Source organism: Triturus cristatus, chromosome 2_1 (genome assembly GCF_964204655.1).
Source record: "Triturus cristatus chromosome 2_1, aTriCri1.1, whole genome shotgun sequence".
Taxonomy (NCBI): Eukaryota; Metazoa; Chordata; class Amphibia; order Caudata; family Salamandridae; genus Triturus; species Triturus cristatus.
This window is the reverse complement of record NC_140581.1, coordinates 818,452,403-818,480,258: the sequence shown is the minus strand read 5'-3', so window position 1 is coordinate 818,480,258 and position 27,856 is coordinate 818,452,403. Positions and strand designations below refer to the sequence as shown.

Sequence of the window (27,856 nt, the reverse complement as noted above, 5' to 3'; positions counted from 1 at the left end):
TGAGTAGTAGAGAGTAGTAGAGAGAGTAGTAGAGAGTGAGTAGTAGAGTGAGTAGTAGAGTGAGTAGTAGAGAGTAGTTGAGAGCGAGTAGTAGAGAGTGAGTAGTGGAGAGTGAGCAGTAGAGAGTGACTAGTAGAGAGCGAGTAGTAGAGAGTGAGTATTAGCGAGTGAGTAGTAGAGAGTGAGTAGTAGAGTGAGTAGTAGAGAGTAGTAGAGAGTAAGTAGTAGAGAGAGAGTAGTAGAGAGTGAGTAGTAGAGAGTAGTAGAGTAGTAGAGAGTGAGTAGTAGAGAGAGTAGTAGAGAGTGAGTAGTAGAGAGTGAGTGGTAGAGAGTAGTAGAGAGTAGTAGAGTGAGTAGTAGAGAGTGAGTAGTGGAGAGAGTAGTAGAGTAGCAGAGAGTGAGTAGTAGAGAGTGAGTAGTAGAGAGTGAGTAGTAGAGAGAGAAGTAGAGAGTAGTAGATTATTAGAGTGTGAGTAGTAGAGAGTGAGTAGTAGAGAGTAGTAGAGAGTGAGTAGTAGAGAGTGAATTGTAGAGAGTGAGTAGTAGAGAGAGAGCAGTAGAGAGTGAGTAGTAGAGAGTAGTAGAGTGTGTAGTAGAGAGTGAGTAGTAGAGAGAGAGTAGTAGAGAGTAGTAGAGAGTGAGTAGTAGAGTAGTAGAGAGTGGTAGAGAGTAGTAGAGAGTAGTAGAGTAAGTAGTAGAGTGAGTAGTAGAGAGTAGTAGAGAGTGAGTAGTAGAGAGTAGTAAGGAGTAGTAGCGAGTAAGTATTAGAGAGAGTAGTAGAGAGTGAGTAGTAGAGTACGAATAGTAGAGAGTGAGTAGTAGAGAGTGAGTAGTAGAGAGAGAGTAGTAGAGAGTAGCAGAGAGTGAGTAGTAGAGAGTGAGTAATAGAGAGTAGTAGAGAGTGAGTAGTAGAGTGAGTAGTAGAGAGTAGTAGAGTAGTGTAGAGTGAGTAGTAGAGAGTAGTAGAGAGTGAGTAGTAGAGAGTGAGCAGTAGAGAGAGAGTAGTAGAGTAGTAGAGAGTGAGTAGTAGAGTAGTAGAGAGTAGTCAGTCAGTGTCAGTCAGTGTCAGCCAGTGTCAGTCAGTCAGTGTCAGTCAGTCAGTTAGTGTCAGTCAATCAGTGTCAGTCAGTGTCAGTCAGTCAGTGTCAGTCAATCAGTGTCCGTCCGTGTCAGTCAGTCAGTGTCAGTCATTCAGTGTCAGTCAGTCAGTGTCAGTCAATCCGTGTCAGTCAGTGTCAGTGTCAGTCAGTGTCAGTGTCAGTCAGTCAGTGTCAGGTAGAGCAGCTCTGCTGACCTGGTTCTCTGGCTCTAAAGCAGCTCTGCTGACCTGGTTCTCTCCCTCTAAAGCAGCTCTGCTGACCTGGTTTCTCTGGCTCTACAGCAGGTCTGCTGACCTGGTTCTCTGGCTCTAGAGCAGCTCTGCTGACCTGGTTCTCTGGCTCTAATGCAGCTCTGCTGACTCGGTTCTATGGCTCTAAAGCAGTTCTGCTGACATGGTTCTCTGGCTCTAGAGCAGCTCTGCTGACCTGGTTCTCTCACTCTGGAGCAGCTCTGCTGACCTGGTTCTCTCCCTCTAAAGCAGCTCTACTGACCTGGTTTCTCTGGCTCTACAGCAGCTCTGCTGACCTGGTTCTTAGGCTCTACAGCAGCTCTGCTGACCTGGTTCTATGGCTCTAAAGCAGCTCTGCTGACTTGGTTCTCTGGCTCTAGAGCAGTTCTGCTGACCTGGTTCTCTGCCTCTAGAGCAGCTTTGCTGACCTGGTTCTATGGCTCTAAAGCAGCTCTGCTGACCTGGTTCTCTGACTCTAGAGCAGCTCTGCTGACCTGGTTTCTCTGGCTCTACAGCAGCTCTGCTGACCTGGTTCTCTACCTCTAAAGCAGCTCTGCTGACCTGGTTTCTCTGGCTCTACAGCAGCTCTGCTGACCTGGTTCTCGGCCTCTAGAGCAGCTCTGCTGACCTGGGTCTCTGGCTCTAGAGCTGCTCTGCTGACCTGGGTCTCTGGTTCTAGAGCAGCTCTGCTGACCTGCTTCCTAGGCTCTAGAGCAGCTCTGCTGACCTGGTTCTAAGGCTCTAAAGCAGCTCTGCTGACCTGGCTCTCTGACTCTAGAGCAGCTCTGCTGACCTGGTTCTTTGGCTCTAAGCAGTTCTGCTGACCTGGTTCTCTCCCTCTAAAGCAGCTCTGCTGACCTGGTTTCTCTGGCTCTACAGCAGCTCTGCTGACCTGGTTCTCGGCCTCTAGAGCAGCTCTGCTGACCTGGGTCTCTGGCTCTAGAGCAGCTCTGCTGACCTGGGTCTCTGGTTCTAGAGCAGCTCTGCTGACCTGCTTCTTAGGCTCTAGAGCAGCTCTGCTGACCTGGTCCTCTGGCTCTATAACATCTCTGCTGACCTGGTTTCTCTGGCTCTACAGCAGCTCTGCTGACCTGGTTCTCTGCACTCACGATGCATGCACCCGACTTCACGAAAATATATTTGAAAATAATATAAGTTTATTATAAGTACAAATATATTATTTTTATGAATATCTTCGATAATCTCTTGCCCCAATATGTATATTAAAGACACATACATATCATTTTGGAACATAATTTTTTTTTGCGAGAGTCGCGCACCCAGCGCGTATATGACGTCACGCGGGACCCGCCACCGTGCAAGCATCTCGTACCGTAATGTGCATGTGTCGCGAATGCGTGGGAGCAGGAGTTGCGGACTGGTCACATACCAATCGCGCACATCACGTAATATTAAATGTATATGATGTAACTGAAAAACACGCAGCCGTCACACACCGTACGCGGATCCTTCACGACTTTTCTAAAATGGCGGCTAGAATCCGCGCACACACCGTGATGTGTACGCTTTGAGTGCGCGAATTTTTTTTAAAGAAAATAATATAAATATATTAAAATAAAAAATGAAAACAAGAAAAGTAATCAATATTTCAGTTTGAATTTTTTTTACATTTTGTTTTGCAATTTTCAGAAAAATATATAATGTTATTTAATGAACAAAATATTTATAAATAAACAGTTAAAAAACTGTAGAAAATCAGTACAAAAAATAGGTATAACTACTATCACACTTAGAAATTAGCATTTAAAAAACCTTAGAAATTCACAGAAAAAAACATAGGTTTCAGGGGTGTTGTAGTTAGCTGGCCATTACACTCGTACAAAACCATAGAAATTCCTCCTTTATAGTTAGTTCTGCTAACTATAACTCACGCGCCCGCAATGCACTGCTGATGATGTCGCATATTGCATCATTCATGACATAGTCAGTGACATCACTGATGACATCACTGATGACATCTCAATTGACATCACTGATGACATCACTGATGACATCATCCACGTGACAATCTGATACACCTCATCATACACTAGTATAACCTTTCATCACTCACTGTAAAATACAGAGTACCATATTTGAAACCCTTGACACACCAATACCAGTTACTACATACCCACTCACTGATTCCCAAGTCTACACACACAACTACCCATTCAACAACAGAATCATTTATACATGCAGTCACTAATTAATAGAACACTATCAAATGCACTTATACACATTTATAGACATTGACACATCAGAAGTCATCTTAGTCGGTTATGCAGTCATCCTACTCACTCATGAAAAAAATTAATCACACTTACATTTTCTCACTTACACAATTATCCAACAACACCTCATTTATTCAAACACATAGTAACTCATAGTTAATATGTTAAGAAATCACCATTACAATTATACACTCATTCATATAGTTACTCTCACAATCACTGACTCTTACACATACTTATTTATATACACCAACTCTCACATACAATGCCTTTTATTTTTTTACTTTGTTGAAGATGAACAACTAAAACATATATTCGCTCACCAACACACAAATAAATACACTCAGTCACCCAAACAACTTTTTCCACATGCACTCCTAAACCTATACACCTAGTCAATCAACCATTCACACATCTATGCATAGAGTTACACACACCCCTCCAACCACACACAAACTCAGTGTCCCATACAAATACTCACCCAACTAATCAATAACTAATATACACACTCATGTAGTTAGTGACCAACTGATGCAGCATGTTATGTTGAAGATTGCATTAATCTCTTAGCATGAGCTGAAAGCCATTTTGTACTTGGCAGCGATTTTAGTTAGCTATGTGCTGGCCATTTGCTGTTTCCCTCTCCCAGAGTCTTGCACATGCTCAGATGGGCCTAGCTAGTACAATGCACCTGTTCCTAATATAGAACTCTCAGGCTGTTCTAACTGATGTCAGCAACTTATTACTCCTCCTACTTGTTGACTGTGCAGTTTCTGTATGACCATCTATGTGCATAACTCTTCTCATGTGTACTTGTACCACCTTTTTTCAGCCCCTGTGTGGGTATATAATGCCCCTGTTCTCTGTACTCCTTAGAAAATGTCTCCTACAGTGATTTGAGAATACTGTATGACGCATTTTTTCCCTCTCTGAGGTTAAATAAAAATATGTCTTTTATATTACGCTTCTGTGCCAATCTCTTCTTTGTTGGTTTAAAAGGACCAGGTGTATCAGTGAAGCCCCTGAGAAGGTTTTGATTTCTACAATTGGTGTCCTCTGTGAGGCTCATCAGAGAAGTGGCTATCCAAGGGAGTGATCCTGATGGGAGACAGGAATCTACTGAGGAGGACAGAACTGGACTCTAGTAAAAAGGTATCCTAAAACTGAGATTCTGTCTCTGCAGCCCAGCATATTTCTGGTCTTCCTGATTGGACTCCTCCAACTGCTTACCACTCCTGACTGAGAACATTTTTGGTGTGAGTATTCTAAAAATGACCGTTTGGTCACTCAGAACTTGGCAGTTAGAATCTGTAAACTTGTGCTTGGTAAGGTCGTTTGTTGTGACGCTTTTTGGATTTGTATGGAAATTGGCCAATATTTGGAATTTGGAAATATGTAAACTGCAGTTTATGTAGGCAGGTAATGAGAAGCTTTTGTAAACTTGAACAACACACTTTGAGTTAAGTGCTACTTTGTGTGTAATATTGTATATGCTGCAATATTTTTGGCATGCCTGTTCTTAGCACACATCGTAGAATGTGTTGCTTTCTTGAAGGTACCCTTGGAACTTGTATATAATTAGCCGGCTCCCCTAGAGGGGATACTTAACTGGGTTTAGGTATAAAAACGTATTTCTTCCTTGGTGACTAGTACCCCGAGGAGCTAAATATGTACGTAGAAAGGATCCTCGTCTGTGCACTTAGTAACATTCATAAGTGGTGATATGCAGAGCGTTTTTTTTCCTGGTGTTCTGCCAGCCAAATCTAGTGAATATGACTTATAACTAGTATTTACAAATGGTTTGGTTTAAGTACAGTCTGTGGGCTGTCTTTTGTTTCTGTCTTAAGTGTTGATCTGTGGGTTAAATGTGTGTTTAAATGTCTGTGGTTTGTAATTAGTGGTACTTGTGTGAGTAAGTAGCGATTGCGCTCTTGGTGCAAGAATGGCTCGCCTTAAGCTCTCTGTGTTATGTGTTCTGAGTATATGACACCGTTTTGAAAATGTCTGGAATGAGCTCAATGTTTTTTTTGTCATCATTCTGTTATGCAAAACATCATTAAAATAAAATATATTTTAAAAGAATCCAGCAATGAATTATATAATATATGCTAAATAGCTGCACGCTATCATTAAATTGACAGAGTAAGACACTATACATGTGTGCAAATTGCCACAATGTTAAAGATAAAATTAGAATCCACATTGAATAGGAATAAAAAAGCTTCAAAAAACGAAATTGTGTGTTTTGCAATAGATAAAATTAAGATACAAAATGTCACAGCATTTATCCTTCTGTATTAGGTATTAAAAGGCATTCACATTATCTGAGTGAGTTGGTTGTTGCTGAACTAAGTACACATTACAGAACAACAGATTTGTGCTGGCTTGAAAGGCTGACTTGAAAGGCTTGTGAATTTGACGCCTTTTCGTGTCAAGCAGCTGTGTAAACTTTAGACTATTTCTGACTCCGGCCACAGAAATAGCTGAAGTCGACTACATCTTAAGTCAGTGCAAACACGGAGTAAAATCCTGCATTTCAGACTGCTGTTTTAAAAGTTAGAAATATAGTTTCATTATTTTTGATAAACAGGACAGATTGACAGTAGGGATTTCTTTTCTTAATGCCTTTTTAAATAAGGATAAGAGTGGTTTTTGATGTTAAATAATAATGACTGTCCTTTATTTAAAAGTGGTGCAGACTTTCAATTTAAGCTTCTGTGCTTAGGGCTGTGAATGAATGCGTTTAAATATGATAGGCAAAGGGATGCAGCTTGCTTTTCATATGTGGACTCATCAAAATGATTAGATTTATAAAAAAAATATATATATATATTATTTAATTTTTTTAAATTTAAAATAGGTGCATTAAATTCGTTTTGTAATATTTATAATGCCTAATAATGATGCTGTGACCTCCTAGCATCCACATTGAATTTAAGCCGTGCTATACAGCAATAGGGGGTCACTTACATGTGAAATGTCACTTTACCCAGGCGTACAAAACTCATTTTTATAAGGGTATACATAATACATTTCTGATGCCACATCTCTGGGATATGTAGAGGACATTCTGGGGATGACTATTATGCAAAAACATTGTAGGATATTCATTTTTAAGTACCCCAAACATCAAAGTCGAAATTGGATAAAATTCACTATTTAAATGTGGTAATTCCAATCAGAACAGCTTTTAAACTGCCTTAGGCTCCAGTAAATGCACATATGTAAGTATATAATGAATAGCTGACATCTATACTGCTAGACAAGCACTCAGCACACTGCTTACAAATATAAATATGTTAAAAAAAAAACTGGCAGAAGTTATTAAGCTTACCTCTGAATTGCTGGTAGACAGGAATGGAGTGGGTTGTTGAGCTCTCAGTCTCCAGGGTTACTTTGAATTGGTAAAACTGCATGAAAACCTTGCACACAAGATGGAAGAGCTGCGAATAGGTTAAAGGTCGAAGTTCTACATTTAGAAGCAGGGCTCAGCCCAACATTTGCTTTGACATTTTGACATTTGAAAGACGAAATGGCAGGGCAGGGACAGAAAGAGGTTTTGCTTACTTTTTTTGGCAAAAGCAAGTTTTTGTTCACTCAAATGAACAGATTGAATAATAATGGTATATGTGAGCTCTTATTAACCCCTTCCCTGCTCATGACGGAACCGTTCCGTCATGAGCCACGGTTGGCGTGTGCTCATGACGGAACGGTTCCGTCATGACAATCCTGTCGGCGGCCGCTCCGCCTGCGCGGCGCTGTTTCCCCGCCTGTGCGGGGCGACAACGCAAATGGGCGGAGTCATGACGGAACCGTTCCGTCATGAGCACAGCTCAACTGTGGCTCATGACGGAGCGGCTCCGTCATGAGCACAGGCCCACCGCGCTGCCCCCCTGCCCCCCCCAGCGCTGCAGCGGAATGTCCGCAGCAGCGAAGGGGTTAAGACAATGGCTCTGCCATATGTATAGCACTAATGTTTTTTAGGGCTGAATTAAGGAAGCAATGGGATTTAGTTTGAATTCATGTGCCCTTGTGTTACACTTGTACATTTGCTAAAGGAATATGTTCTTTAGCTAGCTCAATGTGCTATTTAGCTCCTCAGAGTTTGTTTATGCCCAGTTGCTACAAATTGGGGTTGATAGTGTTGACAGAATGAAACCTGTTACAGGTTTCCTACTGTCAAAAATGGGGGAAGGAGGCTAGCTCCTCTACAAATTAAGGGTAGGCAAATTTATGTTTTCTCTCTCTTTTTCTCAATTTCTTTTGAGCCTGTCTAAACTGTCTGTGAAATAGCCATGAGACATTTAATTGGCTATTCAGTAATACTGTTTTAAACATTATTAGCATTAATAAAATGAATAAATAAATTTGCTATGTTACTGCCCATCCTGTCTGATGAAATTATGAAAGGATGAGTAGTCTAGATTGTGGTTTCCTTATTTGATCTTTAAGGGGAACTACCTGTGGGTAGTTTTTGTTCTAAAATCCTCAGGTGATAACACCACTATTGTTTGTTATTCTCCTGCTACATACAGTTTTGCAAGGGCATTGCTAGTTTTTATTAGCTAGTCTGTGTAAATAAACTGACAGTCCTTATTAGAGCTGATGTTGCATAGTTTGGATTGTGAAAAATAGAATGCAGGGAAGATGCCCATGTGATCCTCAGCAAACATTTTTGAGGAAAATATTGTTTTATAGGAGTCTGTTTGTCACAAGATGTTCTGCTGGAGAAAATGTACCTGTTGGACCCGGCCCTTCTGGCAGGTTCACCCCGAAACTTTTTGCTTTTTGTTGGCGACTTGGTTTAGTGATTTTTTTACTTCTTCGCACTTTACCACTGTGTCCCAGGGTAAAGTGCATGCGTGTAGTGAGGTTGGCCTGCCCTTCCATAGGAATGCATGGGGGAATGTATGTGTCCTGGTAGCTCCTGATGCGTGGGGTGTGCAGGCCCGAGTTTGGTATGTGCGGACTCGTGTGATTGAATGCTGCGCGATGATGTGTGCGGCGTGCATGTACCTAGTGTGGAAGTGCCACTTCTAGAAGTGGGCACTTCAGTGTGCAGTATGAAATGTGTGGCTTGTCTGACGATTGGCTGGTGGAGATCATGTGACGGACTAGGGAAATCCCCAGAGTCAGTAGGAGTCACCCAGTGGTGAATGGGAGTTTAGCATACTGATGGCTGGGGAGGAGTACACCTGGGTCCTGAATAGGACAGGGCTTCCCCACACAATGCTGGCTTCGGCCCCTGTGGTACGTCTAATGACCCTAGCCCTGCCAGTGAATAGGGAGAGGGGCTGAGCAAAACAAAGTGCTCAGGAACCTGTTGTAACTGGTTCGCCCCTTCCCTGCACCTTCAGACAAAGACTTTTACTGTATAAAAAGGGGCTTGTCCCCTTACAATTTGTTCTCTTCCAGGATCCGATCTGAGGGGGCCTGCTGCTGCTGGGCGCCAGGAGAGACCGCCACTGGGGACTGCCTCCCTGCTGGAGGGCCCTGTGAGCTGGCCCCTGGGCCCAGTCTTTGCCCCCCTGCTTGAAGACTTTTTGGTTGCTGGACTTTTGCTGGCAGCGCCTGGGAGCACTTGGATCTGCTGTATAGCGCTAGGAGCGCTTGATTTGGTGGCCTGGCACTTTTAGCGCGCTCCTGTGTATCCTCGGTGCAAACGAGGGAATCCCCGGCGTACGGATTCCCCCCCTCATGTGCCAGGTCAGGCGGGAGCCCACCCCGCATTGTGGTGTGTTGGCGGGTGCCTACCCCGCGTAGTTCTGCCTATTTAATGCTTTAATACGAAGGCAGGAGCCCACCCCGCGCTTCGGAAGAAGCAGAGAGAATCACCGCCGCAGCCGGGTTTACCGGAAGTCAGGCATCCCCCTGGGGGTGGGCCATGAGACGGAAGCAGGAAGCAGGCGGGAGCCCACCCCGCGCTCCTGCGCATGCCCCGGGAGATAGGCGCCGTGACCAAGAGAGCGCCGCGTCCAGAGGCCCAGGCGGGAGCCCACCCTGCTCTGGGACGTGCTACCTCAGAGAAGCCGGCAGCGGGATTGAAGGCGGGGCTCCCGTGACCACGGGGAGAGCCCCGCAGATGCTGCAGCCGACACCAGGGAGCAGAGCAGAGTCAGCGCGTCGGAACTCCCGGTGAGTGGGGCTCCGATCCAATCTCGTTGGGGGCATTGTTGGGTCCTAGAGCCCCGTGAGGCTCCAATGTAGAGTGGCATCCTGGGCTGTGATAATCAGAGCGGCCCCGGAAGGCAGCGGGCCGCTCCAACGTTACGGGGGCAGATTATTTGTTAAAGCCTAGAGGGCTCCAACGTCGCCCTGATTATTGTTACCGAGTCCCCTGAGTGGGACTCCAAAGATTGGGGGCATTGGTACTTTTGAGCCCACGAGGCTCCACCATTGCCCCAGGGCCTATTGGCATTCCAGAGCCCAGAGAGGGCTCCAGAGGCACGCCGGTGCCTGAGTTTCGTTCTCCAGCTGCCCAGCACTTAGTGGGCAGCTGCAACGTTTAGGTTGGGAACTCTACGCTTGTTGCTTGCGCAGCTGGCGCAGCTTGACTGGGACAGAGCGTCCTAGCCCCTACCAGGCCGGTTGGTCCAGGGACTGCCACAGGTGGTGGCTCATGTGGAGTTTTGCGCTGTTGTTCCAACCTGCACCTCTGAATGTGTTTGTATGCGTCATGTGCCTTGTTTTACACCGCTGAATGTTTTATGCATCATGTGTTTTCTTTCCTAGCACCTCTGAATGTTTTATGCATCATGTGTTTACCTGCCCGGCACCTCTGAATGAGTTTATGCGTCATGTGCCATGTCCTACACCTCTGAATGTTTTATGCATCATGTGTAATGTGCGGTTACCCTTACAGGTATTGTGATACTTAGGTGGTTGTTTGTTTTCTCCTAGTACAGGTGGTGCTAGTGAGGTCCTAGTTCCCTGCGTGACATTCTCCTAAAGTGGTTAGGGTTGCGTAGGTGGTACTTTCTGGTTACCAGTAGTTACTGGTTGTGTGTTATATGTGTATTTTGTGCTACAGTAATTTTATGTTCTAAAAGTGCTGATTCCTGACAGTGGTCCATGTGGCCCTGTCCCCTGTACATATAATCCCTTGTAAATTCTGCCCGTGCCTGTTGGCACATTGTAAAGTGTGTGTTTTTATCTAATGTGTTTTACTATAATACAAAGGCTATTTTTATAGAATACCTTGTGTGGAGTTTCCTTTGTGGTGGGCCTTGGGTGTTGTTGCTGGGTGCGCGCGCAAACGCTTTACACCTTGCCTCAGAGATAAGCCTGACTGCTCGTGCCAAACTACCAAGGGGGTGAGCAGGGGTTATCTTTGGCGTGTAACTTCCTGGCCCTGACTAGAGTGGTGGTTTCTGCCTGGCTTTGGCGCAAGCCCTAGCCAACCAGAAATCCCAGTTCTAACATTGGTGATCAGCGGTGGGATTTGGACTTGCGTTTGCGCTGTACCGCAGCAGCGACTGGCTGCACCACAAAACTCTGCATTAGATAATCACATTTTGGGATTATTATTTTTGAGTTCCATTGTTTCTTCTCCTAAAGGTGTCCTTTGTGAATTATGTACTCCTGTGTTAGCTCAGACACTCAGGTTCCTTGTGTTAAACTCTTCTCGAGAAAGTCCGCCAAAATGGAGCCGGCTTTTAATTTCTGTGGTCTGTTTAGATACAGTAGGTTGGAGTTGGTAAGGTTCTGTGAAGAGAGGGACATAGAGGTGGGTGAGTCAGATACCCAGTCCAAACTGAGGGACAACCTGATCCTATGGCAAAAGGATGAGTGGGAGCGAGAGCGCAGTGAGGAAGATAGGGCCCGGGCCGCACGCCGAGAGGGTGGTGGGTCTGAGGGGAGCCCTGAAGATTCAGAAGAGGAGGAAGATTACCTAACAGGGACGCCAGTAGAAACTGAAGACCCCATAGATAGGGAGTCCCTTGCTGGGTCCAGTGTCGGGAGCAGCAACCCATCCCTTTCCCTGTCCCCAGAGGAGTGGATAGATAGGAGGGAAGAGAGGGAGCATCAGCTGGCCATGGAGAAGCTCAGGTTAGAGCATGCCAGGGCGATGGCGCAGCTGGGGGTGGAGGAGAAAAAGATTGAGACCGAGAGGGTCTTAGCTCAGAAACAGATGGCGGAGGCTGAGAGGGCCTTCGCCAGGGAGAGATTAGCTCTGGAGGGTAAGTTGTCCCCAGAGCGCAGTGGTAGTTTTCTGGATTCACCAGTGAGGGTGGAGTCCAGTGGTGGCAGCGATAGAGAGGCCAGTGCAGAGAGTTCCATTCCCAGTTCCCCCAGTCTGGTACCTGTTTCCCAAGAAGAGGAGTATAGGTTGAATTTCAGGGGCAGTAGGAAGCTGCCTCACCAGGATTGGGGGGATTTTGTGGATGAATGTGATGATGCACTGTGCGAGTGGGAGTGGGTTAACAGGAAACGTGATGGTAGGAATCTGTTTAATCTGGTTCTCAAAGAGCAGGTGCTCAGGAGTTGTTGTCCCGAGTTGCAGCAACACCTGTTGGAGTGTGGGTTTGCTAGTCCAGGGGACCTTGCAAAAGAAGCGGACCGTTGGGAAAGGGCCCAAGGTTCTGATGAGGTATGGGAGAGTGCTTCCAACAGCAGTGGCTCAGAGATCTTCCCGTCCTGGATGGGGGTAGAGGTTCCGCGTAGCCCAGCTAGGTCCCAGAGTAGTGAGAGGGGTGTAGGGGCTCACGGCCTATCTCAGTGGAGTAGGAGTGAGCGTGTGACTTTGAGTCCCCAGAGGCCCGAAACCCAGTCTCAGAACCTGGATGGTTTCTTCAGGGAACACCAGGTGGGGGGGCCTAGGCTGTCCTGTTAGGCCACTTGAGGAGGATCGCCCAGAGTATGGAGAACCTGGAGTCTCTGTAAGTAGAGCTCCAGTGGTTCTGGTGTCAGGCAGTACCGCTCCAGTAGGGAGGGTACAGAAGTCCAGCGAGAGGAGTGGCATGGGGCTCTGTTCCCCGGTGGAGGAGCCAGTGGGTCAGGGGCCAGCCGGGAGGGCTGGGTCTCCTAGAGGTGACCATGGCGACTACACGTCTGTCCTGGGGGATCTTCGCGCACTGTCAGGTGGACAGGGGGCGGGAGATCTGCGCCAGGCAGACTGTCATGCAACATATGAGGCATATGTTACTCTTGGGGGGATACTGTGTGAGTCCCCGGAAGTCCTGGAGTGCCAGGCAAGTACTCCACCAAAGGTTCTAGACCAGAGGTTGGGAGACCAGGTTCAGGATCAGCCTGACCTGAAGGGTAGGACTACTGTAACAAGTGTCCTGACCGGTTCTTCTTCCAGAGGTACCGCCCCAGTTGGTGGGGAGCAGGACTCTGGAAGGGGGTGCAGAGGGTGGGAGAGCCCACTTCTGACCCCGGTGCAACTTGAGGGGTTAAACCCTAGGTTGGGAGACCAGTTCTCAGGGAGAGGTCCTGAGCTGGTGGGAAAGTTGATTTCTGAGGGTGCCTCTCAGAGGAGGAGAGGACGGAACCCTAGAAGGAGAGGTAGGGGGAGGAGAGCCTCGCCCGTGACTGTTGGTCAGCTTGAGGGTTCAGGCCCTGGGCTGGAAGATCAGTGGATGTTTAGAACCGCCCTGATGAGAGGAAGAGTGGAAAATGGTCACTACGTGCCAGGGGTTACTACCCCCCACTCTGTGGTTAGGCAAGGACCAGTGGCGCCTAGAAGGCCTAGGGCCTGGTCCTGGCCGCGGACAGCTGAGGGGTACCAGTGGGGTAGCCCAGTTGGTCCGCCGGGTTTTTCCAGAGGGAACCACGTGGGTTCAGAGTGGCGTAAAACCGGAGAGTGTCCCTGCCGTTGCGGGCCTGCGTCCGTGTTTTATCGCCCAAAGCAGGGAAGACCATCACGGTAGTGATTGGTCTGCCCTGCGTTTTGGCTGGAAGGGGGTTGTGTTGGACCCGGCCCTTCTGGCAGGTTCACCCCGAAACTTTTTGCTTTTTGTTGGTGACTTGGTTTAGTGATTTTTTGACTTCTGCGCACTTTACCACAATGCGTGTAGTGAGGTTGGCCTGCCCTTCCATAGGAATGCATGGGGGAATGTATGTGTCCTGGTAGCTCCTGATGCGTGGGGTGTGCAGGCCCGAGTTTGGTATGTGCGGACTCGTGTGATTGAATGCTGCGCGATGATGTGTGCGGCGTGCATGTACCTAGTGTGGAAGTGCCACTTCTAGAAGTGGGCACTTCAGTGTGCAGTATGAAATGTGTGGCTTGTCTGACGATTGGCTGGTGGAGATCATGTGACGGACTAGGGAAATCCCCAGAGTCAGGAGGAGTCACCCAGTGGTGAATGGGAGTTTAGCATACTGATGGCTGGGGAGGAGTACACCTGGGTCCTGAATATGACAGGGCTTTCCCCATACAATGCTGGCTCCGGCCCCTGTGGTGCGTCTAATGACCCTAGCCCTGCCAGTGAATAGGGAGAGGGGCTGAGCAAAACAAAGTGCTCAGGAACCTGTTGTAACTGGTTCGCCCCTTCCCTGCACCTTCAGACAAAGACTTTTACTGTATAAAAAGGGGCTGTGTCCCCTTACAATTTGTTCTCTTCCAGGATCCGATCTGAGGGGGCCTGCTGCTGCTGGGCGCCAGGAGAGACCGCCACTGGGGACAGCCTCCCTGCTGGAGGGCACTGTGAGCTGGCCCCTGGGCCCAGTCTTTGCCCCCCTGCTTGAAGACTTTTTGGTTGCTGGACTTTTGCTGGCAGCGCCTGGGAGCGCTTGGATCTGCTGTATAGCGCTAGGAGCGCTTGATTTGGTGGCCTGGCACTTTTAGCGTGCTCCTGTGTATCCTCGGTGCAAACGAGGGAATCCCCGGCATAGGGATTCCCCCCCTCGTGTGCCAGGTCAGGCGGGAGCCCACCCCGCATTGTGGTGTGTTGGCGGGTGCCCACCCCGCGTAGTTCTGCCTATTTAATGCTTTAATACAAAGGCGGGAGCCCACCCCGCGCTTCGGAAGAAGCAGAGAGAATCACCGCCGCAGCCGGGTTTACCGGAAGTCAGGCATCCCCCTGGGGGCGGGCCACGAGACGGAAGCAGGAAGCAGGCGGGAGCCCACCCCGCGCTCCTGCGCATGCCCCGGGAGATAGGCGCCGTGACCAAGAGAGCGCCGCGTCCAGAGGCCCAGGCGGGAGCCCACCCCACTCTGGGACGTGCTACCTCAGAGAAGCCGGCAGCGGGATTAAAGGCGGGGCTCCCGTGACCACGGGGAGAGCCCCGCGGATGCTGCAGCCGACACCAGGGAGCAGAGCAGAGTCAGCGCGTCGGAACTCCCGGTGAGTGGGGCTCCGATCCAATCTCGTTGGGGGCATTGTTGGGTCCTAGAGCCCCGTGAGGCTCCAATGTAGAGGGGCATCCTGGGCTGTGATAATCAGAGCGGCCACGGAAGGCAGCGGGCCGCTCCAACGTTACGGGGGCAGATTATTTGTTAAAGCCTAGAGGGCTCCAACGTCGCCCTGATTATTGTTACCGAGTCCCCTGAGTGGGACTCCAAAGATTGGGGGCATTGGTACTTTTGAGCCCACGAGGCTCCACCATTGCCCCAGGGCCTATTGGCATTCCAGAGCCCAGAGAGGGCTCCAGAGGCACGCCGGTGCCTGAGTTTCGTTCTCCAGCTGCCCAGCACTTAGTGGGCAGCTGCAACGTTTAGGTTGGGAAATCTACGCTTGTTGCTTGCGCAGCTGGCGCAGCTTGACTGGGACAGAGCGTCCTAGCCCCTACCAGGCCGGTTGGTCCAGGGACTGCCACAGGTGGTGCCTCATGTGGAGTTTTGCGCTGTTGTTCCAACCTGCACCTCTGAATGTGTTTGTATGCGTCATGTGCCTTGTTTTACACCGCTGAATGTTTTATGCATCATGTGTTTTCTTTCCTAGCACCTCTGAATGTTTTATGCATCATGTGTTTACCTGCCCGGCACCTCTGAATGAGTTTATGCGTCATGTGCCATGTCCTACACCTCTGAATGTTTTATGCATCATGTGTAATGTGTGGTTACCCCTACAGGTATTGTGATACTTAGGTGGTTGTTTGTTTTCTCCTAGTACAGGTGGTGCTAGTGAGGTCCTAGTTCCCTGCGTGACATTCTCCTAAAGTGGTTAGGGTTGCGTAGGTGGTACTTTCTGGTTACCAGTAGTTACTGGTTGTGTGTTATATGTGTATTTTGTGCTACAGTAATTTTATATTCTAAAAGTGCTGATTCCTGACAGTGGTCCATGTGGCCCTGTCCCCTGTACATATAATCCCTTGTAAATTCTGCCCGTGCCTGTTGGCACATTGTAAAGTGTGTGTTTTTATCTAATGTGTTTTACTATAACACAAAGGCTATTTTTATAGAATACCTTGTGTGGAGTTTCCTTTGTGGTGGGCCTTGGGTGTTGTTGCTGGGTGCGCGCGCAAACGCTTTACACCTTGCCTCAGAGATAAGCCTGACTGCTCGTGCCAAGCTACCAAGGGGGTGAGCAGGGGTTATCTTTGGCGTGTAACTTCCTGGCCCTGAGTAGAGTGGTGGTTTCTGCCTGGCTTTGGCGCAAGCCCTAGCCAACCAGAAATCCCAGTTCTAACAGTACCCATTATGTTGAAGTTTTTAGTTCTTTATGTAATAGGAATCCCTGCTAAATTAGCAGTTTTAGATTTCCCTGTTGCTCCTATAACATGAGAGCATGGTCCTAAGCATACAATGTAGGTGCTTTTATTAAGAGAAATCATTTTAGAAGTGTCTTCAGTCCTGTACAAGTAATGCAAAGTCTATGAGTAAAAGTGTCGAACATTTCCTTTTTTCTTGAGGGTCTTTAGATGATTAAGATAGGAATATACAGATGTAAGGATTTGGAGTATGTCTGTATTGTTTTTCTCTTTTCCTCAGAATTTAGTAAATGAACACAGACTTCCTTGGCTGCTTGGGATTGGGTGACGTGTTACTCTTGTCAGTTCACCAAAGAGTTCCTTTTATACTTGCCAATAGGTCGAGGCTGTTGTTTTTTTTACTCTCACATAGATGAAAGTGGTTCTTGGGTGCCTTGCTAATATATGGGGCGTACTAGGAAGTATTCTGAGACTAACCTCTCTGTTGATAGATTAATTCTGTGCCTTGTCTAAAAACCCTTTTGTTCTGTCCACCAATAGATATTTGCTGCCTTACAACCATTGCCAGAGGGGCGCGGACGTCAGATCTAGCTTGAGGAGTCAGCACCAGTCCAGCTTGAAGTCAAAGTGAAGGTAACCAGCACAGGCATTGCTGGCAACCAGGACCTCAGTGAAGGTAGAAGGCCGGAAGCACTGGGATGTGAAGTATGTACCCCTGCCACTGTCTTGGGCGAAAGACGGGGTCACAAATCAGAAAGGAGAAATTGTGGATCAAGTTTTTGATGCCCAGCCGAGAGTCACAGACCGACCAGGAAGGCGAGAAAGTTTTTGCTTGAGGTAACCCCCTTTGAAACAAGGGTTGCTTCAGAGATCCTAGCATCAGGCCTCTGAATCCTGGTCCCAAAGTGGCTGTAAAGTCTTCACCTTTGTTGGTCAAGAGATACGTGGGCACACTGAATGCAATCTATGGCCCCAACGAAAGAGCAGTGTGCCAGCAGAGCAATACAGGAGTTAGTGAAGGACTTGAGTTCAGTGTACAGGTGCTGTGTCTCTGGTGCCTGTTAGATTAAAGTGAAGAAAACTGGTGCACTGCCTGAGACACTGGACAGGATCGCTGAGAGCATTTGCCCAGGTGGGTGATTGCCCTATCCTGAAAGAATAAACTTTTCCCTTGAAACTGGGCCGTGATTCCTGAGTTGCAAGTTGTACAGCTCCACCGTGGGAACAACAAGAGCCTGCCTGTGAGGCTCAAACGGACACAGGGAGAAGACTCCCCTCTGGTTGGTTGTACAGCAGCTTTAATTTCCCAAGGACTTCTTTTCTTTTTTGTTGAAAGTGTACCCCATTGGTCGTCCCATTTTTGAGGAGGAGCATCCCTTTGCAGCTCCCAGTCCTAATTCTCATGGTCCTGTTTGTATTAGGAATAATGTTTATTCTACGAGAGAAAAGTTCCTCTGAGCAGTTGACAAATGTTACTTTACCCTTTCCTTGATTGATACTCTAGCCCTCATAAAGGAAACACTGGAAAAGTCTAGCGAAAATGTTTTTATTAGATATGTGCTGTTGGCTATTTTGAAGTTGAAATTGATGGTCACTGAAATGCATAGGAGCCTTGAAAATGTTTTTACTGGATGGTTCTAGGATTTGCTTAGGACTAGAAAACTAATAGTTCTGTTTCTGATAATAGTAATTACTCTCTCCTGCTATCTGTATGACCCAATGCTCTCTTCCCTTTGTACTCCTGCTTATACCTTATACATACCCGCTTAACAATATTTAGAATGAGAAATGCCCACCTAGCAATGAATTAGGATATTGATAAATTTATGAAAAAAATTAATATGCATATTTCCCACTGGATTATGGGAAATGTCTTTAGCTCATGCTAAAAGGACCATCTGTTGAAGATTGCATTAATCTCTTAGCATGAGCTGAATGCCATTTTGTACTTGGCAGCCATTTTAGTTAGCTATGTGCTGGCCATTTGCTGTTTCCCTCTCCCAGAGTCTTGCACATGCTCAGATGGGCCTAGCTAGTAGAATGCACCTGTTCCTAATATAGAACTGTCAGGCTGTTCTAACTGATGTCAGCAACTTATTACTCCTCCTACTTGTTGACTGTGCAGTTTCTGTATGACCATCTATGTGCATAACTCTTCTCATGTGTACTTGTACCGCCTTTTTTCAGCCCCTGTGTGGGTATATAATGCCCCTGTTCTCTGTATTAGTTAGAAAATGTCTCCTACAGTGATTTGAGAATACTGTATGACGCATTTTTTCCCTCTCTGAGGTTAAATAAAAAGATGTCTTTTATATTACAGCTTCTGTGCCAATCTCTTCTTTGTTGGTTTAAAAGGACCAGGTGTATCAGTGAAGCCCCTGAGAAGGTTTTGATTTCTACAGTTATACAACAACAGTGACAGTGATGCACACATTCATATAGTTTAGTTACTAATCCATGTATTAAGTGAGACACTTTTAATAACTCACTTAAACAGACAGTCAGACAGCTACTAAAGCCTCCATCCAGACAGTTATATATCCACTCAATCTTCAATACAGATTGGTATATATATAATACATATTTAAATTTCAAACTAAACCACATTCACTGGATGATGTCATCAGTGATGTCATCAGTGATGTCATTTGAGATGTCATCAGTGATGTCATCAGTGATGTCACTGACCATGTCATGAATGATGCAATATGTGACATCATCAGCAGTGCATTGCGGGCGCGCGAGTTATAGTTAGCAGAACTAACTATAACGAAGGAATTTCTATGGTTTTGTACGAGTGAAATGGCCAGCTAACTATAACACCCCTGAAACCTATGTTTTTTTCTGTGAATATATATATATATATATATATATATGATAACAACATCCAGCTCTCACAGAAACATCCATGAAAACAGGCACGGACTTCAGGCTGTCAGGATACGGCATTAGTTTAATGTCATAGGTCACCCTCAACCCATGAGAAAAGAGACGCGTTTCGGCTTACTGGAAGCCTTTATCAATCTGTTTGGCGCCAAAACTTACAGCATTATATATAGCCCTTCCACCTTGAAAGGTATACATAGACATATATATAGTGTAAGACCCTACAAACAATGATGGAAAATTTTGTACTGAACTTGTAGACACCAAACCACAAAGCACCCTCACAAAACCACGCAAGAGCTGTGTGCACATGCATATTTACTTGCAACAAAAAACGAGTTACCCCTTTAAACTTTGGCTATGAAGTTTTTCTCAAATCGCTTAATATTAAAAGATTTCTTTTTTCTGAGACACCCTACGGTTTCGGAAGATCAGTCACTGAGGTCTTCGATGGAAAACAACAAAACAAGATCTCCAAAGTAATGCAGAGAAAAGGCGGGAGGAGGGAGCGCACAGCAGCCGAACTCCTTCTATTGCAGTGTCGCTCACAGCACATATTAAAGGTTGATAGGCGGACTCATTAAAACCAGCCCTCAGGCGGCGCGAGCACCTCCTTTTTTGTTAAATCTGCAATTCGCCGACAAATAGAGAATACCTATCACAACAGCACATGCCAGGTGGAGAAATATGAAAGAAAATGAAATGATCTTCTTCGATAGGGGAAAAGCGAGGCACGACTGAAGATGAATGTCTCCAAATGTTAAAGAAATAGGACTTAAGACACAGATTTAATATTTGTAGAAAATTGCTGTTGGCTAAAACCTGGTGATCTGTCTTTCAGGAGCTCTGCGAACAACTTCTTCCTCACATCAGAAAGATATTTCCCCATTGGGCATTTGGCAATAGACATATCTGTCACAGATATGCATAAGAGACTGCGGTATTTTCAAAAGCACATCAGCTCCAAAGGGTAAAGGCGCGGCGTGGTGCCCCGAGGAGCTTGTTGTTATCTCGCGGTAAATCCATTTCCAGTTAGGCCGTTTTCCTGGGTGTTAATCTTATGCTGTTTCAGTATTGCCTTGTGACTCAGGAAGCGTTTAGTGTGCATCATTGCTTTCTGTCATAAATGTCTCGCCACTCTTGTGATATTACATTTTATTCGGTCATTTTAACTGAACTGCTTAAACGTGAGTATAGTGCCTGTGTGAAAAAGTAGAGCTGCTTAGATATACGTTTAACCAACTTTCAATGAGCTCAGAATTGATTTTGATTTTTTTGGTTTGCACAAACGTGCATATAATCGAATCTCGAGACACCTGCCACACCATGAAAGGCGGAGTTCTGTACTGGCTGCAATCTTTTGATCAGGGTCAGTGGCATTTCCGGATAAATCGCATTGGCATAATAAAGCCTGAATCCGATTAGATCCTACCTACCTTAATTCTTGATCAATGAAAGGTAAAACTTTGAGGAAAATGTACAGTTTGTGGCAATATTTTGATACTGTTGTGGAGACCTGTTCCGCCATGGATAGATTTGAATCCATCTTTATCCTCCAAGCTTTTAACCATTAGCACAGGTGTGGGGTGGGCGCGTTCGTGGGCACTCAATTCAAAAGCCAGCACGCATTGGACCAGAAAGCGCCACGATTAGTCACCTTTAGACACCAGTTTTTTCTGCATTAAAGAACCCTATTGCTCTTCTCTCCGTGAACTGATGAACCCCTAAAAAGAATCTGCTTTGTTGTCCAGCCTTAACAGAATAAGGGTGTCATCTGCATACATGTATGCTTCAATTGCCCACTCCGCGTGCGCAAGTACCTGTGGTCTCAAATGCTAGAGTCATGGGGTGATATTGAGAAGCCTTGTGGGCCACACTCACTGTTTGTAAAATATAAGGAGCAAGCTTCGCAGTTTTGAAGCGCTCCATCAACACTGAGCTAAACCACTGTACAGGCAAGCCCTCTATACCTACCACCCGATATGGTCCAGAACGATGGCATGATCGACCCTAAAAAAGGCAGCTGATAGATCCAGCAGGATCAATATACTAGTGTGGCCTAGGTCCATCCAGAGCTCATGCAGAAAAGGCACTAAAATCGATTCCATGCTATGGTCTGGGTGGAAACCTTCCTGGGTCCCGCTGAGACACTTTTGGCCCTATCTGTGGTACTAGTGAATAGTGGCTACAAACCGTTCCAGCAGTGTCGCCCCGTAGAATATTAACACAATAGGGTGCTAGTTTTCAAACACGAAAGAGCCCAGACGGGTTCTTTAAGCAATGGAATAATCGTGGCCTCGAGGTACCTGGCCCATCTCCAGGAAGGACATTAGTAAATGGTAGAAAGGTTAAGCAACAACTTGTGTGAGATGGTTAAAGGTTCTCATGGGCAAGGGTCGCTAGGTAACCCTGAAGTCACCAAATTTATCAACCATAATAAATCCTCCAGGCTAAGAAGAGAAAAGGATGTGCCCAAAGGCCCTCGCCCCTCTGTTCCTGTCACCACAAGCTCAAGACAGCTACTCTCTATATCATTGCTTATATTTCTCACTTTATCCAAGAAAAAGATGTTCGCCTGCTCACACGGATCCTGGGATGGCGCAATGGTAAGTCATACACTGGATGTATCCGTCAGCGTTCTATGCATTTTATTGAAAGCACAGTTTTCTTCACATCATGAGAGTATTTATCAAATTAGAATAACATTTTTGTTTTCCATTCCTGATTTAGTGGTTTAAGTCTTCTTTATATTTCAACTTAATGGGCAGCAAATTGTGCCGTTAATGCTCTATTTGCCTGAGATTCGGTTTACACAGCTTTAAATAGGAGTGAACCTTTTGGCTACATTGTTTCTCCCTTTCTGAGAGTTTTTGCCGAGTGAAGCATGCTGGTCAGCAGCCTTGGGGCTCTTACGACCTGACAGGCTGAGTGTCCTTGTGGTTCCCGAGTTTAAAAGTATATTCCACCTTGGCTTAGCTATTGCCCCAGGGAGAGGTGCAGTATTACCTGAGGAAAAGGAGATATTCCAGTTTAAGTGGAAGTGAGCAGACCAAACATATAGCCTTACCAACAAAACCATTCACCGCAGAGTGGCGCTTCATGTGACATGGGACAAAAGTGTGTTGTGTCACATTCATGGCTGCCAGGGAGTCCTCAAACGTCTTGGATACAGCATATTCAGTGGCGTTAGGCATTCACTGAGTTACCTTGCAAGATTCAGGAATACAATGGGGAAGGTGCACAATGTAACACAATTTTGTCGACTGCTGCAAAAGTGTCTTTTGCATGTAAGGAAGTGTAAGTGTAAGAACACGTCAGGAATTTAAATTCAAGAACTAATGGTTGTTAAATTCAAAGAAGTTGACTCCGGAAGGAAGGCATTCGAGAAGGTTCTCAAGAGTTAGTCCTTATACATCAGAGCTCCGAGCAAGGCTTATGATTTCTCTAGACTGAAACTACTTAACATGATAACATCTATTTCATAACCACAGCTGAGAAAGCTGCTGTAAAGCCAAATATTGAAGAGAGCTTATAAAAAGAAGTATCTAACCACGTACATCTCCTGCAAGGACTCAATTATTATTTGTGAAGATAAAATTAGAAGAATCGTGACTGTGCTTACATTCAGGTTTAAATAAGATAATTCTCCAAGCCTTTAAGTATTTAATACTTGTGAAAACTACAGAAAACACAGTCCAAGCTACCCTTTATAAAAAGAGAAGTTATTTTATGCACAGCCAATTTTAGGCATACATGCCTGTTACTTTTATGGCAGTCTTTACAGACATTTTATCGTCTCTATTTTTCAACACATTTATGTTATGATAAAACTTGTTATTTTCTAATCATGTGTTACATGAAATATGGTGTGATAATTAAAAAATTCAGAGAAAATATTATTTTTGTTTCTAATACTGTAATTCGCATGTTTTACTAACAATATAATAATCACAAAGCCCCAAAAGTTCAGAAAGTAAGCATTTTTTTATACTGGACCATCAGGTCGTTTGCAACTAGGAGAGAATTTAGGAAAATAATTAAAAAAATAGTTTTTGAATCCTGAGTCCAAAGTGATGCCCTTAGGGGTAGCGTAATGACCCGAATGCTATTGAGATGTATTCACATGATATCTTCATCTCCATCACTGTAATTTAGCATTTGGTTTGGGGAAAATTGGAAAAAATCATCTGTACTAGGACTGAGATTAGTTCTTTATATGGGCAGGCTCGCACTATACTGAGTTTTGGCTCTTTTAAGTTTTCTCCCCTTGAGTACTGGAATTTCTTCTCGAACAAAGGAGAGTATCGGTACTCACAGTGGCCAAGCATTAGCGCAGGCAATGTTGTTCTCAGCAATGTACATTCAAACCACCCCCTCAACCTGAGGATGAACCACGCAGAGAGCAGTATATATAACACTATCGTTAAGCAGCACCTGCTCCAACATTCTTGTTGCGCAGCGACAGCCTTCTTATGCTTCCATGTGTCTAATTAGATTCAGCAAGGTGAAATATGTAGGCTGTTGCAGGCACAATCTCTGGCTGTCTGAGTCTTCCTCTGCTGTTCAGTTGTGGCTGTCTTCCTTGGATGGACACGGTGTGAGACGGCCGCCTTGTCAAACTATAGACTACTCTTGCACAAACACAGGCCGCTAAGGCCAGACTTTTATCACCTCAGGTGGATAGGCTGAGCCAATCAGAGAGCCTGCTACTTTTAAATCCTGGGTGCCCCTCCAATCACAAGGCACCTTTTGCGGCATGTTCACTGCGTATCCAAAGGATGACTTACTGTCTTCCCCGGACAGGCTCTTAGTGCCAACCCTGGCTATTCTCCAGAGAGGAATTTTTATTAACTCCAGACCAGAGGGGCCTGACCATCAACCAACAGAAATGGTCCCTCCTAGAAGAGCTATTGCAGCTAAACACAGATAAGAGCGAGTGTCTACCCCAGCATACCAGGCTTCTCCAAGGAACAAGGAGGAGACAGGAGAGATGAAATGTCCAGCAGAACGGCTTACATTGCATACAATGGCTCTACTCACCATCCTTTCCCAGTACACCCACGGGCTCACAAACACATGACAGCTAGACAAAGGCAACATGACCACAGACATGGCATGGAAGATTGCACAGACTTGATCAAAAGGGTGGCTTGTTGGTCACCCTTGTTAGAATACAGGGATACAGGTATGTCTGACTTTAGATGTATTGCTGCCACCACTGTCAGTCTATCACAGCCTGTGTAAAGAGGACAGTAGCCACTCTCTGTGAAATAGGGGTGCACTATGTCTGTCTCTCCTCGACCTCAGAGCCAAGCTCTAGGGTCTCAATCCATGTAAACAGGGAGATGCTCAGTGGACATGTATGATTGTCATGCTCACTGAGGTACGGATTTAGAAAAACATACAGCCAGTAACTTTTAAGTGACTTGCCTGGAGATCAGCATAATGCAGTGAAATCACTCTCTCCAGAGGCATGCAGACGACTGCCATCCCAACAGGAACTGTCTCTAGTCCCATTGGTACAGCAGCAGTCCCATGTTGTTACTTCACCCGAGGATAGCTGTCTTCCTTTTCCCCTCCGCCCTGTGCTCTGGCCTTGAGCAAGCGTTATATTACCTTGTGACCAACTGAGATGAAAAATGTTTCCATCTACAAGTTCGCAGCAGCAACAGCAATTTATGTCATAACACATATCATGTATGCATGCTAAGTGTAATCTAATTTATAAATATCATCTGCATAGTGTACTCAATTGAATTGTTTTGACATAAAATGTAGAATCAACAACATTTCCACTCTGAAGTCATTTGTTTGTAAAGTGATGAATAATCAATGAAAAAGCTTCTTTTTAAATTAACTGTGTACAAAGAGGATGGTAAAAGTGTAATTTGCTGTTCTCTGCATCATACATTAAACTGCCCTTTATATGTATATTTTTAAATTGTTTACCTTTGTTTTTAAGGAGTTTCCAGAAGCACTGAAAGAACAGACTGACTGGAAAGAATTGCATATAAATAATACCCAGATTCAAACCATTCCTGCCTATATTGAAATTTTTCAAGAGCTCTTAGTGCTAGAGCTGTCGCAAAACCTCATCACTTGCCTTCCACCGGAAATAGGTAAAGTATGTTTTAACAAATCGAAATAAAAGGTAACCTATATTAAATTATTCTGGCTTGTTGGGACAAAAAATCCAACGAGATTGGTTCAATTAATAGTTTAATGTTGTTTGCAAAATGCCTTTTCCGTCTCAGGTTGGAGAAATCTTTTTGTTATTATACATTACAGAATAACAATGCTTAAATCAACGTGATACACAGATGATGGACGGAATGCAGACCAAATCAAACATTCTCGCCCAGTCAATAGATCTGGGTTTAATCCATCGTTCTTTTGCTCACCATGCCACCCCAGTTTAGACCCAGCCACATGCAAATCAGTCTTGACCCCGAAACCGGTCCTAGGATGCTTGTTTCCAGGGTCGGACTGTCTACCGGGCGTTATGGCATGCTGCCGAGCTGGGGGCTGATTTCATTGATGGGGACCTGCGTGTGCTGAACGAAATTCGTTTTGCTTTGTTTATTTCGAAGCACACGCAGGCCACCATCAACAAAATTAGCCCCCACCGCAGTGACATCAGACCCCAGCTCGGCAGCATGCCAAAACACCCGGTAGGCAGTCTGGCCCTGCTTGTTTCCTATCCAGGGAGGACCTGACCTGGCAGTTCGGGCTGGACTGTTCCCATTGGGCGCAGGGTCAAGACTGATTTGCATATGGCTGTGTTCAAACTGAAATGGCATGGGGAGCAAAAAAACTATGAATTTAGGCCCATATCTCTGTATTGGGGTGAATGTATGATATTGTTCTGCATTCTGTCCATCAATTGTTCTTTTTACATTTGTCACCCTGAGTGGGACGGGTACACCCAGACTTGGGTCCAGTGCTGTCTATGCCAGTGGAGTCAAGCTATTCTGGCTGATATGGGGTGAAACCCTGAAACCGGTCCTAGGATACTTGTTTCCAGTCCAGCGATAACCTGGCCTGCCAGTTCCGGCTGGACTGTTCCCATAGGGCGCAGGGTCAAGAATGATTTGCATATGGCTGGGTTCAAACTGTAATGGCATGGGGAGCAAAACAAGATGGATTTAAGCCCAGATCTCTGTACTGGGGTGAATGTATGACATTGTTCTGCATTCTGTCCATCAATTGTTCTTTTTGCATAAATCAACATGATGGCATGGAAAACAACACAAATGTTACTAAATGCAAAGCTTCTCTCGATATCTGAAACAGGTGCACTTTACTTTGGCTGACACTGTTTGTTTCTTTTTTACCTCCTTCTCAGAGAAGACCTCTGAGGATATGCACTCCTCCTACTGTGTCCTGACTGTCCTGGGCTCCCCTCACTATGTCTTACAGGGAGCTTGGCCAGGACTTCTGTGGAACATAGAAGCCTCCATGATTTGATGAAAGATGGAACTTAATTGAGGATGATCCCAGAGTAATGTGAACGGAGCTGTGCGATAGGTCCACACTAAATGTGCACAGTCTGTAAGTGCAAATAAAAGTCCATTGGGACAATAGTCTGGAAGTCCAATAAGCTAGAGGCATAGGTATTCTTTTTTTTTTAATTAATTCACTCTAGATCTCTGAAGCATGCATCCACTTGCTTGTGGTATCAATGCAACCCATTACTTAAAATCTGTCCTTTTTTCACCAATGACATCATATGCAGATGAGAGGGAAGGATATAAAAAAAAATAGATTGATTTTGTCTAATTTTACTCTTCAGGTGGTTCCGTTTCCCACGATATTGTAAGCCATCATGGAAATTTACTAATATTGTTAGCCCATTTGGAAGTTGTAAACTACTTTAGATCTCGTTATTTGCTATCTTTGTGATTTTTAAAGGTTTTCGAGTTTCAGCCTATGGGTTGTATGGAATACGTTTAAAGTTATACACATAAAACAACAGCAGACTTCCACAATCAGATATGTGCCTGCATTGAAATTTAAAATGCATCATTCATATTTATCAAATAATGATAATACCCCTTCTAACTAGAGCAGATGTAAAAGCTCAGTTCAAAGGGCCTGAGGCTATATTTAATGTTGGCTTTGAGAAATTTTGGCTTTGAGAAATATTTAGTTAAATTTTGTCTGGAAGAGGGACCAACCCGCTTTCTTTGCTCTTCTACATGCAATTTATGGTTTTTACACCTACCACCAAAAAATGATAATTCAGTCTCCACTCTTCTCCTTCCCTTCCTCTTTTTGTTATACATCCCTCCATGTGATTCACTCCCAATAATGAGCCATTCTTGTTGAGTTCTCTTTCGTACTGCTTGCATATGCCTTCCAACGAGCAATGCTATACTATGTCGCGATCTTAATGCTAACTTGTTGCCAGTAGATGAATGCATTACCAAGGACTCACTGTTATCAGCATACAAAAGACCTGAACAAGTAGTTTAGTCTCAAAGAAAATCTTCAAATTGGAAAAGTTATCCCTCAAGATTTATCAACAATGGGACTTGTTACATGAAATGGAAGATCTAGGTCTGATGTTCCTGAATGGTTGCACATTCCAATCTGAGCTGCAATACACTTCTCGATTACGTTTATATGCAAGCTGTAATTGTCCATCAGTGGAGGAACTTTGAGGTAATTCACAGGCCCAAAAGGAGCTATCATCCCCTATTGTTTGCCACATATCCTTTGTGTAATGACTCCGCAGCCCCAATAGTTTACATATCAGGAGTCTTAAAAGCTTAATGCAGTAGATGGGTTCTAATGTGAACTAAAAATTGAT

At 45.3% G+C, this 27,856-nt stretch overlaps 1 protein-coding gene across 2 annotated transcripts in view; it reads left to right on the top strand.

Annotated features, from left to right (window-relative positions):
• The window catches only part of LRRC2 (leucine rich repeat containing 2), a 1,026,438-nt gene that overhangs the window by 616,765 nt on the left and 381,817 nt on the right, over positions 1-27,856 (top strand). For both annotated transcript variants that reach the window (XM_085632844.1, XM_085632846.1), the window contains one exon: positions 25,007-25,163. In XM_085632844.1, the coding sequence (XP_085488970.1) occupies positions 25,007-25,163 (157 nt within the window). The remainder of the gene's footprint in view (positions 1-25,006; positions 25,164-27,856) is intronic.